A 17,386-nucleotide genomic window follows, 5' to 3' on the forward strand; every position below is an offset into this window, starting at 1 on the left:
GAGTCCTCTGTACGGACCTTACTGGTTTGCTGCCCACCTGCACACTGACTGTGTGTGAGCCCAAAGCCGAGGGGACACCAGGCCTAAGATGTGGTTTCTGATTCCCAGGCAGCCCAGGTGACCAGCTTTGAGAGTGAGTGCTTGTGGTGTGGGTCCCCCCATCGCTACACTCTTCCCCATGAATAAACTACCAAGGGCTAGAGAGAACTTGAGAACAAACTTCTTAGAACATTCACTGTTTTCAGGGATAGAGTGAGGCCCAGGGGGGAAAATAAGCAGGTGTTCCTCAGCAGGAAGGCACCGCGGGCGTCGGTCCCAAGCTGGACTGGCTGGACCGCAGGCTCACGACTTCTTCTCTTACGACCTCTGTCTCAGGACATTCTGGAACCAGGCTGCCTCCTTAAACCCGGACTTGCTGTTGTTCCTTCTTTTTCACCTCTGCCCAGATGTCTGACAGGTCTTGGATAAACTGTTGGATCTAGAAAGGCAAGGAGCCCAGAGTTAACTCCGCCCCCCAGAGGCCTCCCCCGTCCCAAGACGGAGCATCCCAGGCATTCACTTTTAAAGAGTTCACCATTGCTTTCCTGTGACTGACTTCTTTTTAAATTTTTATTTATTTATTTTTTTGATATGAGAGTCTTGCTCTGTCACTCAGGCTGGAGTGCAGTGGCGCGATCTAGGCTCACTGCAACCTCCGCTCCCTGGGTTTAAGCGATTCTGTGTCTCAGCCTCCTGAGTGGCTGGGATTACAGGTACCTGCGACCATGCCCGGCCAATTTTTGTGTTTTTGGTAGAGATGGGGTTTCACCATGTTGGCCGGGCTGGTCTCGAACCACTGACCTCAAGTGATCCACCCGCCTCGGCCTCCCAAAAGGCTGGGATTACAGGCATGAGACACTGTGCCCGGCCATGACTGACTTCTTGAGGAGGCCACTTTCTCTCATATGACAATGTTTTGAGGTGAAATTGAGTGTCAGGTGTAGGCAATTAGAAGCAACAAACGGATGGAGTTAGGAACTCCCGGAGGCAGACCTGGTGATGTATGAAGTCCAGGCTGAGAGTCGAGCAGGAGGGAGAAGAAAGAAAGGGTCACAAGCAGGCTAGTGGGTGAAAAGGATTTCGCAGGCAGGGTCCTGTCAGCGTGGGCAGACCGCCTTCCACAACTTCACCACCCTCAATGTGGTCGTGCACTCGAAACCCAGGGCTGATGCTCATCATGATAACTTTCAGTCATGAGAAGGAATGTGAACTCTGTTCACTGGCTTCTGTTTTAAAGAGCACGCAGTCAGCGTGACACAGAAAAGGGCACTGCTCCAGAAGTCAGATGACCTAGCTGGGCCCCCGTCACGGTTCTGGGACAATCACTCCATCTTTCTGGGACTGTTTCTTCATCTTTAATAAGGAGAGAGGGAGAAAAGATTGGCCCAGACAGCCTCTAAGATATCAGTTCGAACGCAAACCAAAACCACAGTGAGATACCATCTCACTCAGAATGGCTAGCTACTATTAAAAAGTCAGAAAAATTACAGATGCTGCTGAGGTTGTGGAGAAAAGAGAACGTTCATACACCGTTGGTGGAAGTGCAATTAGTTCAACCATTGTGGAAAGCAGCATGGCGATTCCTCAAAGAGTTAAAATAGAACTACCGTTCAACCTAGCAGTCCTATTACTGGGTATATACCCAAAGGAATATAAATCGTTCTATCATAAACACACATGCATGGGGGTGTTTTTTTTGTTTTTTTGTTTTTGGTTTTTTTTTTTTTTTTTTGAGACGGAGTCTGGCTCTGTCGTCCAGGCTGGAGTGCAGTGGCCGGATCTCAGCTCACTGCAAGCTCCGCCTCCGGGGTTCACGCCATTCTCCTGCCTCAGCCTCCCGAGTAGCTGGGACTACAGGCGCCTGCCACCTCGCCCGGCTAGTTTTTTTGTATTTTTTAGTAGAGACGGGGTTTCACCGTGTTAGCCAGGATGGTCTCGATCTCCTGACCTCGTGATCCGCCCGTCTCAGCCTCCCAAAGTGCTGGGATTACAGGCTTGAGCCACCGCGCCTGGCCGCATGGGGATGTTTACTGAAGCACTATTCACAATAGCAAAGAGAATCAACCTAAATGCCCATCAGTAGTAGACTGGATAAAGAAAATGTGGTATTTATACACCATGGAATACTATGCACCCATAAAAAAGAATGAGAGCATGTCCTTTGCAGGAACATGGATGGAGCTGGAGGTCATTATCCTTAGCAAACTAATGCAGGAACAGAAAACCAAATACTGCGTGCTCTCACTTATTAGTGGGAGCTAAATGATGAGAACACATGGACACAAAGAGGGGAACAACACGTACTGGAATCTGCTTGAGGGTGGAGAGTGAGAGGAGGGAGAGGATCAGAAAAACTGACTATTGGATACTAGGCTTAATACCTGAGTGATGAAATAACCTGTAGAACAAACCCTTGTGATGTGAATTTACCTACATAACAAACCTGCTTGGCCGGGCGCGGTGGCTCACGCCTGTAATCCCAGAACTTTGGGAGGCCGAGGGGGCAGATCACGAGGTCAGGAGATCGAGACCATCCTGAGTAACACAGTGACACCCCATCTCTACTAAAAATACAAAAAATTAGCTGGGCATGGTGGCGGTTGCCTGCAGTCCCAGTTACTTGGGAGGCTGAGGCAGGAGAATGGCATGAACCCAGGAGGTGGAGCTTGCAGTGAGCCGAGATTGTGCCACTGCACTCCAGCCTGGGGGACAGAGCGAGACTCCGTCTCAAACAAAACAAAACAAAACAAAACAAAAAACAAACCTGCTCATGCACTCCTGAATCTGAAATTAAAAAAAAAAATTAAACAAAAAAAAGGATTAAAGGATTTCAGTTCTAAAACTTCTCCTTTTCAAGGCTGTCTCTGAAGATGGAACTACTCAGACTGTCCAAAACTCTCGACGACTGTCAGCTGCTGATACTGTTACCATTACCAGTATCATTCCCATTTTGCAAATGAGAAAACAGAGAGTCAGTGAATTAAAGTGGCTTTCCCAAGATGACAGAGAAGACAGGTCAGCATTTCCTGAGCTATGTTCTTGTCATAAGTGGTCACGTGCCCCAAAGGAGTTCTGTGGTCAAGTCAGTTCTAGAAACGCTGTCTGCTGGGAGCATCTCAGGGCACAGAACTATAGCAAAGACTCCAGGTCCTTTTTGTGTTTTTAAACTTATCTTCGTTTAATTTAGAGTTTCTAAATGTAGTAGTCTACGGAGTCCTTTTATTCCCCCAGGACACAATATCTCAGGATTCAGTTTGGAAAGTGCTTGTTCAGATAGTTTGGCTTTTCTTCAGGGATAATGCCAAACCTTCCATGACACGCTCTATGGAATTCAAATGACTTGGTCGTCTGCAGAATCGCTTTTCCTAAGCTGTCCTGTGTACCACGTTCCTTGTTCTGTATGAGCAGCTGCCTTACAAAGCCAGTGCCTGCATTGGTTGCAGGGAAGCTGTTGAGAACATTATTCATAGTGTGAATGAAGGCTCATCGAGAAATTTCAGTGAGAACTAAGTGCCGGGAAAAGGTGCGCTGTCTCGGAGGAAACCTTATATTTTCTTATTCTGGTATAAGAGCTGCAGGTGGCTTTTCATTAGGTTACCGACAAGCTCAGAGCCCCTGTCTAAGACCCTTAAGAACCAAGGGCAGTCTGTATTTCTCTCCATCCTCGACCTCTGATTTCAACTTGTACTTTCCCAGGTCCTCAATTTTAAATCTTTAGGCTACTTGGTCATGTGTATTTCCGTGAGTAGGTTCATCTCCTATGGGAATGAAGTGAGATATTTTCAAATAACTTTTGGGCAATCTGAAGTTCTCCTGTAGAGGTGAATCGAGAGGGATTCAGGTACTCAAAATTTGGAGTGGATGGACTAGAAGCTATGGTCTCAGCAGGAGATGTGCCTGTGGGAGTAAGCTGCTGGAGGGCGGCATCTCCCACTGAACCTGGAGACGGAGTCTTGCTCTTGTCACCCAGCTGGAGTGCAGTGGCACGATCTCGGCTCACTGCAACCTTTGCCTCCCGGATTCAAGCGATTCTCCTGCCTCAGCCTCCCGAGTAGCTGGGATTACAGGTTCCTGCCACGATGCCTGGCTAATTTTTGTATTTTTAGTAGAGATGGGATATCACCATGTTGGCCGGGCTGGTCTCGAACTCCTGACCTCAGGTGATCCACCCACCTCGGCCTCCCAAAGTGCTGGGATTACAGGTGTGAGCCACCGTGCTGGGCACTCCTGCTGCATCTTTCTTTACAACAGCTAAGGGCAAGGGCCTGAGGACCTCTGGGAGGCTGAGGGGAGGGGCCTGAGGATTTCTGGGAGTCTCTGTAGACCCTATTCTGGGGGACAGGGGTTTTTGAGGCCAAAACTCTTTTTACGATAATATTAACATGTTATTTGCCTTTTGTCGCTCTTATTCTCTCACGAGTACACAGTGGCATTTTCCAGAGACGAGTTTTCATGACACATGCTGTCACAACAGAATGAACGCAGGAGTGGACGTGAGCGCCTGCCTGTCCTCTGTGAAACCAGACGTTAAAGGAGTTTGCAAGTAATGCCACTCTTCTCACAAAACACTTTCGAAACTTTTTTTCATAAAAAATGCTATTTCTGTTAACGTACTTTTTATCATTATTTAAAAATGAATGAATTAAACAAATATTTTTAAATTTTCTGTTTTAATGTCTAGGATGGCAATTATCAATAGATACAATCCCATAAAGAAAAGCTCTCTGGGAGTCCTCGATAAACTGTAGGCATGTAAAGGCGAAACGATGAGAATTGCTACTTCTAGAACACACTTGCTTACAAATGCCCTCCTTTGGGCTATAAAATAATTCTGTTCAAACATGCTTTAAAATGTAGGCTAATAATTTGTTTTAGGGAACTCCTTTTTCCTAGTTGTGTATATTTCATGAGTTTCACTTTTTTTTTTTTTAAAGTAGGGAAAGTGTCTCTCAGTCAATTACTTTTTTTTTTCTTTTTTTTGAGGCTGGCCTTGAACTCCCAACCTCAGGTGATCCACCCACCTCGGCCTCCCAAAGTGCTGGGATTACAGGTGTGAGTCACCGTGCCCGGCCCCAGTTTCTCCTTTTAACAAAGTGTGGGTCTCAAGCTCAAGCCTTCAGCAGGCCACAGTATCTCACTAGAATTTAATAAGGCTGTTTTGTACAACTAATGGATTCAATAGTGGGTTCCTGCTACTGCTCTCTAGACTGGGGCTAAAAAGGGTTTTGCTGCTAATGCAACGGTTCTCAAAGTTCCCGAACCAGCCGTGTCACTTGGGAACTTGCTGAAAATGTAAATTCCTGGGTTCTCATCTCAGATCCACTGAGTCAGAGACTCTGGGGGTGGGGCCCAGTAAGACTGCTCACCCTCCCAGGTGATCCTGATGTTGTTAAATTTTGAGAGTCCCTGCTCTGCTGCTCTGTCGGGTTCATTCTTCTACCCAACCACTGGCAACCTCCTCGGCCCAGCTGACCCCACGGGCCCAGTACCTGTCCCCTCCTCCTACCATGTCCAGCTGCTTGTGGGTGTCCTCCAGGGCCACCTCGGTCACCTCCTTCAGCTGCTTGCTCACGATCTGGAAGAGGTTCAGCGTGGCCATCTTAATAGTGCCAAGCAGCAGCGTCTTCTTGGCTGCGGTGTTCTGGATGTGTGCCCAGCGAGATTCCTGGGGAGGGGATAAGGACGGGGCATGAGCACAGCATGTGGTGTATGTGTGCGTGTGTGTGTGTGTGCGTGTGTGTGTGTGTATGCATGCTCAGGGCCCTCACTCACCCAGTGCCCAGGCGCCCCCTGGCCCGCCCCAGGCCCCTCACCCAGATGATGACATTGCTGCGGGCATGGTCGAAGCGCATCTGCAGCCTTGCCAGCTCATTGTTTTGCTGCAGGATCTCATCATCCTTTTCCTCCATGTAGCGCGCCAGCCGGGCCTTGGCGCGCTCAATCTTCTCCTGGCCCTCCTGCGCAGACTGCATGAGGTCGTGGTGCATGCTCACCAGCGTCTTGTAGCGCGCGATCACCTCATGGATCTCCTCGAACTGTGGTCAGGGGCTCAGGTCAATGCACAGCCAGCCCCGGGGGCCTGAGGGAGCCACTCAGTCCTGCCGACCCCCAGCCTGGAATGCCCGGACACCTGGACACCTGGGCAGGCAAGCCCTTGGCCAGGGTCATGGCCAGAGGCTGTGAGGGACGCTGGGGTCCTGCCGCCTGCTTCTCCTGGGTTTGTATGGGCCATGGTACATTTGTTGGGCAGAGGGATGTACAACTGGGCCAGGGATTTTCGATTTTAAGTGCATGTGAGAATCACCTGCAGGGGCTTTAAAAAGGACACCTGCCAGTCTCCACCCCCGCAGATTCGGATGAGTAAACAAGTCTTCTGTGGTCTCTGGCATCTGAATGTTGCAAAAGATCCCCAGGTGGTTCTAGGCACAGCCAGGTTGATCATTGCTGATGGAAGGCAATTTGCAACGTCTCCCGAGGCAAGAATTTCCTATTCAACAAGATTGTACCAGGAACCACTTACAAGCCAGGAGCTGTGCTAAATGCTAGGGAAATAGCAGGAGATAGGAAAACCAGACTCTGCTCTTAGGAAGCTTACAGCTTGAGGGGTGGCATGGAGGACAGACAGACAAGGAAACAGTCAGTTACAACAGCAAGAAAAGCCCTCCCTATGACTGGGGGATGGGGCAGGACGGGACTCTGGGAAAACCTTCAAGTTGGTCATCTCTGGTAGTTATTCATTTGCTGAAGGAGAAGCAGGGGCTGGAGAGGGTGCTGGTGGGGCAGGTGGCCTGCCAGACTCAGCTCACCTCCCCCAGCCTGGTCCAGAATCATGCCAGTCCAGCCCTAACCCTCAGGTCCCACTCAGTGGAACAGAAGTCCTGAAACCCACGCTTTTTAGAAGGCAGCACGAACCCCATTTCTGTGATGCCAAGTTGCCTTCCTAGGGGCTTATCAAAGCGTACCTTTCAGCCACCCAGGGGAAACTTCCCGAGCACCTTCTCCATCTCATGACATCTCCAGTGATGGATGCATGTCCTGGGAACTGCCCTGCTGGCCTTTCCCCAAATATGCCTCTTTGGGGAAGGGCCACACAGCCCAGCACTGAAGGAGGTAGGAACAGCCAGAAAAGGTTTCTTGGGAGAAAGGGTGGCTGAAATGAGATGGGAGGTATGAATAGAAGATAGCCAGCAAAAGCAGGTGTAGGGAGGTGAGGCAGTGCTACAGGTGAAGGCGACAGCCTGGGCAAAGATGAATGGAATATGGGGTGGTTTGTTCAGGATGCTCAAGGTAGCCTGAGTTCAAGATGGGGAGGGAGAGATTGAGAAGAAGAAGAAGAAAGGAAGAAGAAAGAAGAAGAAAGAATGAGGGAAGGAAGAAGGGAGAAGGGAGAAGGAAGAAGGGAGAGGGGGGAGGAGGAGGAGGAGAAGAAAAAGAAGAAGAAGAAGAAGAAGAAGAAGAAGAAGAAGAAGAAGAAGAAGAAGAAGAAGAAGAAGAAGAAGGAGGAGGAGGAGGAGGAGGAGGAGGAGGAGGAGGAGGAGGAGGAGAAAAGAGAGAGAGGGAGGGAGGAAGGAAGGAAGGAAAAGAAAAAAAAGAAAGAGGGAGGAAGGAAGGGAAAGAAAAAAGAAAGAAAGAAAGGAGAGAGAAAGAAAAAGAAAGAAAGAAAAAAGAAAAAGAAAACAAGCAAGCAAGCTCAGTAAACCTTGGGAAGGAGTGTGGACTTTATCCATTGAAGGATTTTAAGAAGTAAAGAGACAATTCACGTCTGCATTTCTGAAAGTTCATCTGGCACACAGTGCAACAGCATACCACAGTTCAAATAAATGGACCACATCAGAGTTACTAGGAACACACCTCTAAAACTTAATGCTGATGTCAAAAGGATTTAGGTGCCAAATCGAAGAGCTTCCCACTGCCCAAAGATGAGATGATTTGAACATTAGTAAGAATAAGTGCAAGGGATTAAAACATATCAAATATGTTAAAAATCCCTAAGTTCATAAGGATACTAGAAGCATTACAGGTCAGTGCTACAGAACCAATTCATTATTCTGAAAACTAAATAAAGCGTTTAACAAACTTTCTCTGTGAGACCCACGTAGTAATCAAATGGTTGATGAAGGAAAGGGTTTCTTTATGAAGTCCTTTTCTTTACGGTAGTATTCTAGCAAAGAAATGAGGAAAGGTTGCTAGTGAGTATCTTCCCTCGACCATTGAGGAAACCAGTATTCTGACTTCTATCAATAAAGATTAATTTTACCTGTTTTTAAACACATCCGTGGAATCATATGATATAACCTGTTTTATGTGTGGCTTAAGAAGCATATCAACTAAGGGCAGTGTGAGGACCTTATATGGACTCTCACCGGAACAAACCAACTGTACAAAAAGCATCCGTGCAATAATCTGTCTTAAAAGACAGGTCTCACTCTATTGCTCAGGCTGGAGGATGGTGGCATAAACACAGCTCCCTGCAGCCCTGACCTCCTGGGCTCATGGAGTCCTCCTGCCTCAGCCTCCCAAGTAGCTGGGACCACATGTGTGTACCACCAATCCTGACTGATTTTTTTAAAATTTTTTGCAGAGTTGGGGGGTCTCATTTTGTTGCCCAGGCTGGTCTTGAACTCCTGGGCTCAAGTGATCCTCTCACTTCAGCTTCCCAAAGCACTGAGATTATAGGCATGAGCCACTACACTTGGCCCATTTTGTGCAATAAATGATACTATATTTGATGTTAAGGAATTACTATCAATTTTATAGTAGGTGTGACAATGGTGTTGTGGTTATTTTAAAAAGAGCTCTCATCTCTTAGAGATACATACTGCAGAGAGACACAAATGGATGAAAATATATTGTTTGCTTCAAAATGGCAGAGGTGGGAAAGTGTGGGGGACATGACTATGAATTAATCGTTATTAGAATCAGGTAATGAGCAACAGGTGTTCAATAGACTATTGTCTTTACTTTTGTGTATGCTTAAAAAATTCCGTATAAAAAGTTACAAAACATTAAATGTGACAAAATAATAAAAAGAAGCATGATTTGAGGTTTTTGTTTTTTTTTTAAGATGGAGTCTAGCTCTGTCGCTCAGGCTAGAGTGCAATGGCACCATCTTGGTTCACTGCAACCTCTGCCTCCCGGGTTCAAGTGATTCTCCTGCCTCAGCCTCCAGAGTAGCTGGGATTACAGGCACCCGCCACCATGCCCAGCTAATTTTTGTATTTTTAGTAGAGACAGGGTTTTACTGTGTTGATCAGGCTGGTCTTGAACTCCTGACCTCGTGATCCGCCCACCTTGGCCTCCCAAAGTGCTGGGATTACAGGCATGAGCCACTGTGCCTGGCTATTTGACAATTTTTGACAGCAGAATACTCAAATAAAAAGTTACAAAACGTTAAATGTTACAAAATAATAAACACAAGCATGAGGAGAATTTTTAAAAGTGGGATACTCCTGATGTCTGAGGAGAGATGAAGAAGCATAAGATTTGGAAGGACACAAAGGATTTCATTTATTGGATTTCAATTATCGGTAGTGTTTGATTTAAGACAAAAGAACTGGGGGCAGATGGGAAAAATACGAAGATTTAGCAAAGCTGTGTGATGAGTACTTGGTTGCTGTTATGTGTGTCTCTATACTCTCCAGTATGCTTAAAGTATTTTGAACAAAATAAAGAAGAAAAAAGAGAAAGAGAGGGGGGTGGGGGGAATGCCAAACAGGCTGGTCAGGAATGACGCGGAGTTGAACTCCAGACGAGGTACCACTGGTGGCCTGGATGAGGAAGGGGCAGGGGCTGGATTCCAGAAATACTTCCAAGGCAGAACAGACCAGATCTGCGGATTGATAGCTGTGGCACTGAGCAGGAGGGAGGAGCCAAGGAGGCCCGAGTTCTGGCGGGGCTGTGAGTGGGTGGTCCTGCCTTTCACCAGCACAGGACGGGCCAGTGGCAGGGCTGTCCTGGGGGTGGCAGGAAGCAGATGAGATGAGTGTGCACGGGATGAGTTATATGTGGGGGTCTCAAGCTTAGCGGGGAGACACAGGCCAATTTCCTCCATTCTAAGATACATATTTTACCAACTCTGAATTCAAGACACATCTTACAATGTTTTTTGGTTTGTTTGTTTTTGAGACGGAGTTTCCCTCTTGGCCCCCAGGCTGGAGTGCGATGGCGTGACCTCGGCTCACTGCAACCTCCTCCTCCTGGGTTCAAGCGATTCTCCTGCCTCAGCCTCCTGAGTAGCCAGGATTACAGGCGCCTGTCACCACGCCCGGCTAATTTTTGTGTTTTTAGTAGAGACGGGGTTTCACCATGTTGGTCACGCTGGTGTTGAACTCCTGACCTCAGGTGATCCACCCATCTTGGCCTCCCAAAGTGCTGGGATTACAGGCGTGAGCCAGAGTGCCTGGCCATATCTTGTAATTTATCTGCAGTTTTAATCTGGTAGTCCCTCCTTACTTCCTGCCCGCCCCCCCTCAAACAAACCCCAACCATGAAATGAACCCCTGACCTTACAGTACGTAGCACCTTTGAGTAGAGGAAATAATGCAGAGGTGGGACTCACGCATGAGTAAATTAGGTTAGTGGTGTGATATGGAAATTGTGGGAACTGTGAACAGTTGTGCATCCTGTCGCCCCTCTCCTCGGAGGACATGGATCCACACCCCTGGGGCGGGTGCCTCCATCTGCCCTAGTGAGGGGCCCTCTCGGCTGTTGGTCACATGGGGGAGGAGATGTGACATGAGTGGCATCCATGGGAGGCTCTGGACATTGCTCAGAAGAAAAGTGTAGGATTGCTCATGCCTGTAATCCCAGCACTTTGGGAGGCCAAGGCAGGCGGATCACAAGGTCAGGAGTTCGAGACCAGCCTGGCCAACATGGTGAAACCCCGTCTCTACTAAAAATACAAAAATTAGTTGGGCATGATGGTAGGTGCCTGTAATCCCAGTTACTCGGGAGGCTGAGGCAGGAGAATCACTTGAAAATGGGAAAGTGGAAGTTGCAGTGAGCTGAGATCAAGACACTGCACTCCATCCTGGGCAACAAGAGCCAAACTCTGTCTCAAAAAAAAAAAAAAAAAAAGGGGGGGGGGCGGGGAGGATCTGAGACAGAGAACCTGGACCCACCACATAAGGACCTGGGAAGAGGCCGGGCGTGGTGGCTCACGCCTGTAATCCCAGCACTTTGGGAGGCTGAGGCAGGAGGATCACGAGGTCAGGAGATCGAGACCATCCTGGCAAACACTGTGAAATCCTGTCTCTACTAAAAATACAAAATATTAGCCAGGCGTGGTGGCGGGCGCCTGTAGTCCCAGCTGCTCGGAAGGCTGAGGCAGGAGAATGGCATGAATCCAGGAGGCGGAGCTTGCAGTGAGCTGAGATCCGGCCACTGCACTCCAGCCTGGGCGACAGAGCGAGACTCTGTCTCAAAAATAAATAAATAAATAAATAAATAAATAAATAAATAAATAAATAAAAGAAGGACCTGGGAAGAGGCGCCCCCACCCGAGGAGCCTGAGAAGAAGGGGGCAGAGGTAGGGGAGAGAGGGAGGTGCCACCGAGTTGAGGGCAGAGGGGGGTTTCTGGGAGGGACATCGCAGTGTCAGACGCTGCAAGAGGCACAGCGGAACTAAGAAGTTCCCTGGGCTACGGCCGCAGGGACTGCAGGGAGAGCCCTTGTCAGTGGCACTGTGGGGCCCACTGAGGGGTGGCTGAAAGCAAAGGCTCTCCTCACTGACAGAGCTGTGAGACTCTGAGCAGGTGACTTAACCTCTCGGAGCCTCCATTTCCTTCTCTGGAAGGGATGGTCAGCTTGGGTTCTCCCTGGGGCTGACCAGCAAACTGAATGAAGCTACCCGTGTGAAGCACCAACCCCGGGGCCCAGCACGAACCAGGTACCCCAGTTCTGCAGGGGGTTGGGTGTTGTTCCAACTCCTCTCCCTTCCTCTCCCCAATTTACTCTCCAGTAAACAGAAGACGCTGAAAGGAGGGGACGCAGGGATACAGGGAGGCCACGTGTTGATACACACACGCGCACACACACGCACACACACACACCCCTGTAGACAGACACAGCCATGGACACACATGTAGACATAAACATGTAACTCACAAGATAGATACACAGTTGTGACTCACACAGACACACAAAGGCACAGCTCTAGGCCCCACCCCTTGAGAAACTCTTCCAGCCTCACCAGAGGCTTCTTTTAGCTGCTCCCCACTGCCCCCTAGGGCTGGCTGCATCTCCTCGGAGCAGGGTGCCCATCCTGCAGAGCCCGTGGGGCCCAGAGGGTCCACAGTCCCCAGCCAGCTGAGCCTGAACTCCACCCCAGGGCCCGGGGAGGAGGAGGTGGGACTGAGGAAGGTGCCAGGGCCGGACTCCCAGGCTCCTTGGACTCACCTCGGAGTTCTCCACCACCTTCTCTAGGTACTTGTTGAAGATGGAGTAGTCCTGCAGCTTGGCACTCAGCCGCTGGTGCTCCAGCCGCAGCGCCACCATCTCCTGCTTGCCCTTGCTCAGCTCCTGCATGTGCTGGCGCTTGAGTTCTCGTTCCTTGTTGGCTTTCTTCATGGCGCGGATCCGTTTCTGGTCGTTCTCCTGGGGCCGGGGGAGGCGGTGCTGGTCAGGAAGCCTCTCCCGGCCCTCCCGGGGCCCAGGCCTTCCTGGGGCTGGTGGTGCCCTCAGACCCCTCTGTCTGCACAAACCATCCTGGCAACAGGCAGAGATTGCTGGGCCACCCATGGGGCAGAAGAGGGGTGAAGGAAAAGACTCTCCAGGGTTATTTGAACCTGGTTGAAGAGATTTCTGTGGACTGGGGTGGGGCTCAGGGGGCTGTGAGGACAGAGGTTTAATCCAAAGAGGTGACCTGGGGTCGAGAGGGGGCAGATGGGAAATGGTTCTTTCCTGGGCTCTGGACTTCAGAGAGTGGACTGGGGAAGACCTACATTGCGCTGGGCCCAGAGTCTGGAAGAACTCAACCCCCTGAGAAGACTAAGAAAGTCCAGAAGTGGGAGCGGGAACCCTCCTGACAAAGCTTCTGTGGTTTCTGTTCTTAGCGGTGGCCATTTTCCATGGAGCAGAAGGACCACTCCCAGACCAGAGCTGGGAGGCGGGAATTTTCTCCCGATTTGGTACTCGGTGCTTCCATTTTCCCAGCTGTGGAGATGGGAGGCAGGAGCCCCTCTCCCTTTCACAAGCTGGGGCAACAGGCCTGGAGCTCTAGGAAGATGAGAGATGCGATGTGCCTGGTACCGTAGGGCCTGGGGAGTAAGGCCACTGGGAGAGCATGCTCCTAGGAGCTCAGACTGGCATCCCGCTGAGGGAGGAGATGGAACAGGCAGTTCGATGCCCAGAGGACAGAACGAGGCTCAGTTACTGCAATCAATCCAATCCTGCCTCTTTCTTCTGCAGAGCCCTCCCCTAAGATTAGAGGCAAGCCCACCCCTCGCCCTGTGTGGCTCCTTTCTCCCTTCAGGGGCTCCTGTGATTCCACATGGACGGGCGTATGTGGTGGTGGCACTTGGAGGCCACTGAGGGAGGTGCATGGAGGATCTGTATGCTGCCCTGTAAGCCCAGGAGAGGACTGAGGGGGTCTAAACCAGTGACTTTCAAATCCACCTGGTCATCAGAACTGCCTGGGGAGCTTTTAAAAAATTATAGAAGCCTGGGCCCAACCTCAGACGTGCTGAAAGCAACAAGGGAAGCCCCTGGGGTCTGTATTTGTAGCAAACTCTCTGGGAATTGAAGCTACCGACCCTCTGAGAGCCATTTGGAGAAATCATGCCCAAATCTTCTGTCCCAACCATTCCATAAGTGTTTTTCTGGCTGCTAAGAACTAGACCTCTGGAGAATGTGCCAGTCCAAGGACTTCCTGTCCCACATGGCTTAGGCACAGAGCAGGAAGGAAGGTGCTTCAGAGTGAGGCTTCTGTGTGGTCGACGGCAATCATTACCCACTCCCGGAGCTGGACCAGGCCCTTCAGGGCCACGGAAGTGCAAACTGGAGTGGGTCTGGATAAATCTGAACTTTTAAGATGATTAAATTGCTCCACTAAGGACTGAAGTGAGAGAGGGTGTCTTGGGATGGACTCTAGTGCCTGGTCCTTCAACTATCCCCTGCCCAGACCTTCAGTGCAAGGACAAGGATGGAGGGGTGGGGTGGGTGGAGGGACTACAACTGTCCCATTCATCACTGTATTCCCCAAGTGTTTAGTCCTGACTGTAGCATCTTCATTCATTCATCCATGCGTTCATTTGCTGGAGAAACTGTATGTCCTAGGTACTGGAAAGGAAATAGGAAACAGCCATCTAGAGGGAGCACAGACTGACAGGTAAATGGAAAATTACAAACGGAGACAGGTAGGGGACATAAAGGATGCCTAGGGAGGTGCCAGGCAATGTTGAAGCACTAAGGATGCTTTTAACTCAGGGCGAGGAGTCAGCAGAAGCGAGGAGGAGGAGGAGCGGTAGTTTGCCCACCTGCACAGTGTGGATCCCCCGGCCACTGTGGCTGCCCACACCCCTTCAAACCTGGATGAACTGCTCAAACTTCTGGATGTGAGCCTTCAGCTGGGCTTCCTTGACGCCCAGTTCCTCCCAGCGCAGGTTCAGGGTTTCCATTCTGCGCTGAAACATCTTTGGGGTGGGGTGGGGGTGGGGGAGCAGAGAGGTCAGGAGGGCCCCTAACATGAGTACCGAGGAAGACCCCAGCATCCCTGCCCCAGAGGCTCCATTCCCAGGCCCAAGAGGGTCCGTAGGAGCCTCCCACTTTCTATTCCATGCCTGGCTCAGAGCAGAGCATACCTGGACAGTGGTACCCCCAAGGCCCAGATCCTTTCTGTTCTCCCCAAAGAGACCAGACCACATAGAGGACTCCTGGCTCTAGCCACCCCACCCAGACAATGGAGGGCTGTCTACAGGCTCTCCCGGTGCCCCAGCCCACTCTCCTCCTTTCCTGCCCCTCTGCACTCCATCCCCGAGTCTCCACCTTTTTCTTCTGCAGCATATTATGATGCATGATTTTCGTCTCCTTTTTCTTCTCCAGTAGCCGGATGGATGGGGACTCCGACTGTCCCTGAACATTGGGGAGTTTCCTGTCCAAGATGTGAACACAAAAGGTCTGTGTATTCTGAGAAGGGGTAGGCTGGGGCTGGGAGTAACCCGTGGAGACAGATACCCATGGGGAAGGAGAGGGGCCTCTCTCCCTTTCCGAGGGAAGGAGTGTTGTGTTGAGAAGCACAGAGGGCCATGTAGGAGTGAGCTGGGGAGGGTGACGGGGTGGAGACCAGCGTGATGGGGTGGACTGGTGCCAGGGTTATTTGGGGCACTGGGTTACAGGAGAGGAGGGGACAGACAGGTTGGAAGATGAGGCATGGGGTGGGTGTGAGTGGTCCCAGGCACAGAGGGGTGGGCAAGCCAGGCCTCAGACTCTCACTGGAGCATCTGCAGCAGCCGCTCCCCATACTGCAGCCGGAAGTACTCGGCCAGGTCTTCCTCTTCCATGATACCCAGACTCATGGTGGCAGTGACCTCACAGCCCAGGCAGCTGACTCTTCACAGTGAAATAGTGGGTAGCAGAGCCACAGGTGGCTCAGGGGTGCTGGCTGCGCTCTTGCTTCTCCCTTCGGCCTTCAGGGTCCCACAGATGATAGTGTTCGAGACTCCACAGAAGGTGGCTGGAGACAGGATGGGCCGCTCAAGACGATGCGCTGGGGCAGTGATGGGAGATGTGGTTACCTAGCAACAGGCTGCCTGGTTCTGTGGCCCACACATGGAGCCCAGGCGCTGCCCTCTGCCCCCTGCCCCCATTGGTCCTCCCCTTGCTGGGGTCATGCTCTTGCTCCTGCCCTTAGCCCTCAGGAACTCTGGGAAGGCGTTAGGCCTGCTTAGCTGCTAGTTGCCATGGAGCCCAGAGCCAGGAGGCAGCTTTGGATGAGTGTGGCTGAGAAGGGGCATTGGGTAGAGGAGTGGTCTTGTGCGGGCGCCCTGCTCTTGGGGCCTCCCCGGGGTTCAGGTGTGGGTGAGGGTGAGGGAGGGGCCGGGCCTTGGTCGGATGGCGGTGAAGAAGAGCGGAGAAAGAAAGGAGGCCCTTAGCGGCAGCAGGGGTGGAGTCGCGAGGAGGCCGGAGGTTAGAAACCAGGCGGCGGCGGGCCCAGCACGCGGTGGTGAGGGGCGGGGCAGGGTAAGGGGGGACAGGTGGCGGGTGCGCAGGGACAGGCACAGGAGGAGGGCCCAGTCCAGGCCCCTCGGAGGAAGAGACTCGGGGCCTGCGCCAATTTTTTTTTTTTTTTTTTTTTTTTGAGACGGAGTCTCGCTCTGTCGCCCAGGCTAGAGTGCAATGGCGAGATCTCACCCCACTGCAACCTCTGCCTCCAGGGTTCAAGCGATTCTCTTGCCTCAGCCTCCCGACTAGCTGGGTCTACAGGCGCCCGCCACAACGCCCGGCTAATTTTTGTATTCTTAGTAGAGACGGGGTTTCGCCATGTTAGCCAGGCTGGTCTCGAACTCCTGACCTCAGGTGATGCGCCCGCCTGGGCCTCTCAAAGTGCTGGGATTACAGGCGTGAGCCACCGCGCCCGGCCCTGCGCGTTTTTGTTTGCAGAAACTTAAAATAGGAAGAAACGCCAAAACACGGTAACGGAAATGACCCTATTTAAAATGTTGACTCCGTGGTGGCCGCCTTCCTTGATCCCGTCAGGCTGCATGAACTCATCTGGCCGGAGGTCGGACGTCTTCGCGTGGGACGGCGGGTGTGCGGCGGACGCCCTGGGGTCTCTGGCTGGACTCTGGCAGTGACCTTGAGCATGCTCCCACCGAGCGCAGGCTTCCTGTGCTCTCTGCCTCCCTCCCTCCCTCCCACGCCGGCCACGCCGCCCGTTCCGCTCCTCTCTGTCTGGGACGCGGAGCGGGGTGGGGTGCGTGGGCTGCGTGGGCTAGGGGTCTCGGGCGGGGGCGTGTCCCGAGCGCGCCCAGCCCGCCCCGCCGCATTGCCGGTCGTCTGGCGCCCCCTGCTGGCCGTGCGCCGCCCCCTCCATCCTCGCCCAGGAGGAAGAGGAGACGTGGTGGGGTGGCACGGCCCACTCCAGCCCTGCTTTCCTCCCACGCTCCGCCGGAGCCTTCCATCCAGAGCGGGCCATCACACACACCTGTCGATTCCAGCCAGCCCAGTGGGCTCAGCAGAGAAAGCAAGACAGCCCGCACCCCACGATGCAAGCTCCTGGGAGGGGCACGTTTCCTTGTTTATCCAGAGAGGCTGGCACAGCCAATCTGGGGTTCCCCTCCCTTTCTCTGAGGTCGTAGCTCAGCCTGGGGGCTGTGCAACACCAGCCCTTGAGGAGGAAGCCATTTGTTTC

The 17,386-nt window shown here is 51.7% G+C and overlaps 1 protein-coding gene across 2 annotated transcripts; it reads right to left on the reverse strand.

The window, feature by feature from the left end:
- Window positions 1-205: 205 nt before the first annotated feature.
- CCDC42 (coiled-coil domain containing 42) lies at window positions 206-16,316 on the reverse strand. Of its 2 annotated transcripts, NM_001194589.2 has the most exon segments (7): window positions 236-478; window positions 5,546-5,704; window positions 5,853-6,074; window positions 12,436-12,633; window positions 14,565-14,669; window positions 15,022-15,127; window positions 15,469-15,743. In NM_001194589.2, coding segments are annotated over 7 exon segments (951 nt in total). In that variant the 5' UTR covers window positions 15,552-15,743; the 3' UTR covers window positions 236-400.
- Between the last annotated feature and the right edge of the window lie 1,070 nt (window positions 16,317-17,386).

Source organism: Macaca mulatta, chromosome 16 (genome assembly GCF_049350105.2).
Source record: "Macaca mulatta isolate MMU2019108-1 chromosome 16, T2T-MMU8v2.0, whole genome shotgun sequence".
Taxonomy (NCBI): domain Eukaryota; kingdom Metazoa; phylum Chordata; class Mammalia; order Primates; family Cercopithecidae; genus Macaca; species Macaca mulatta.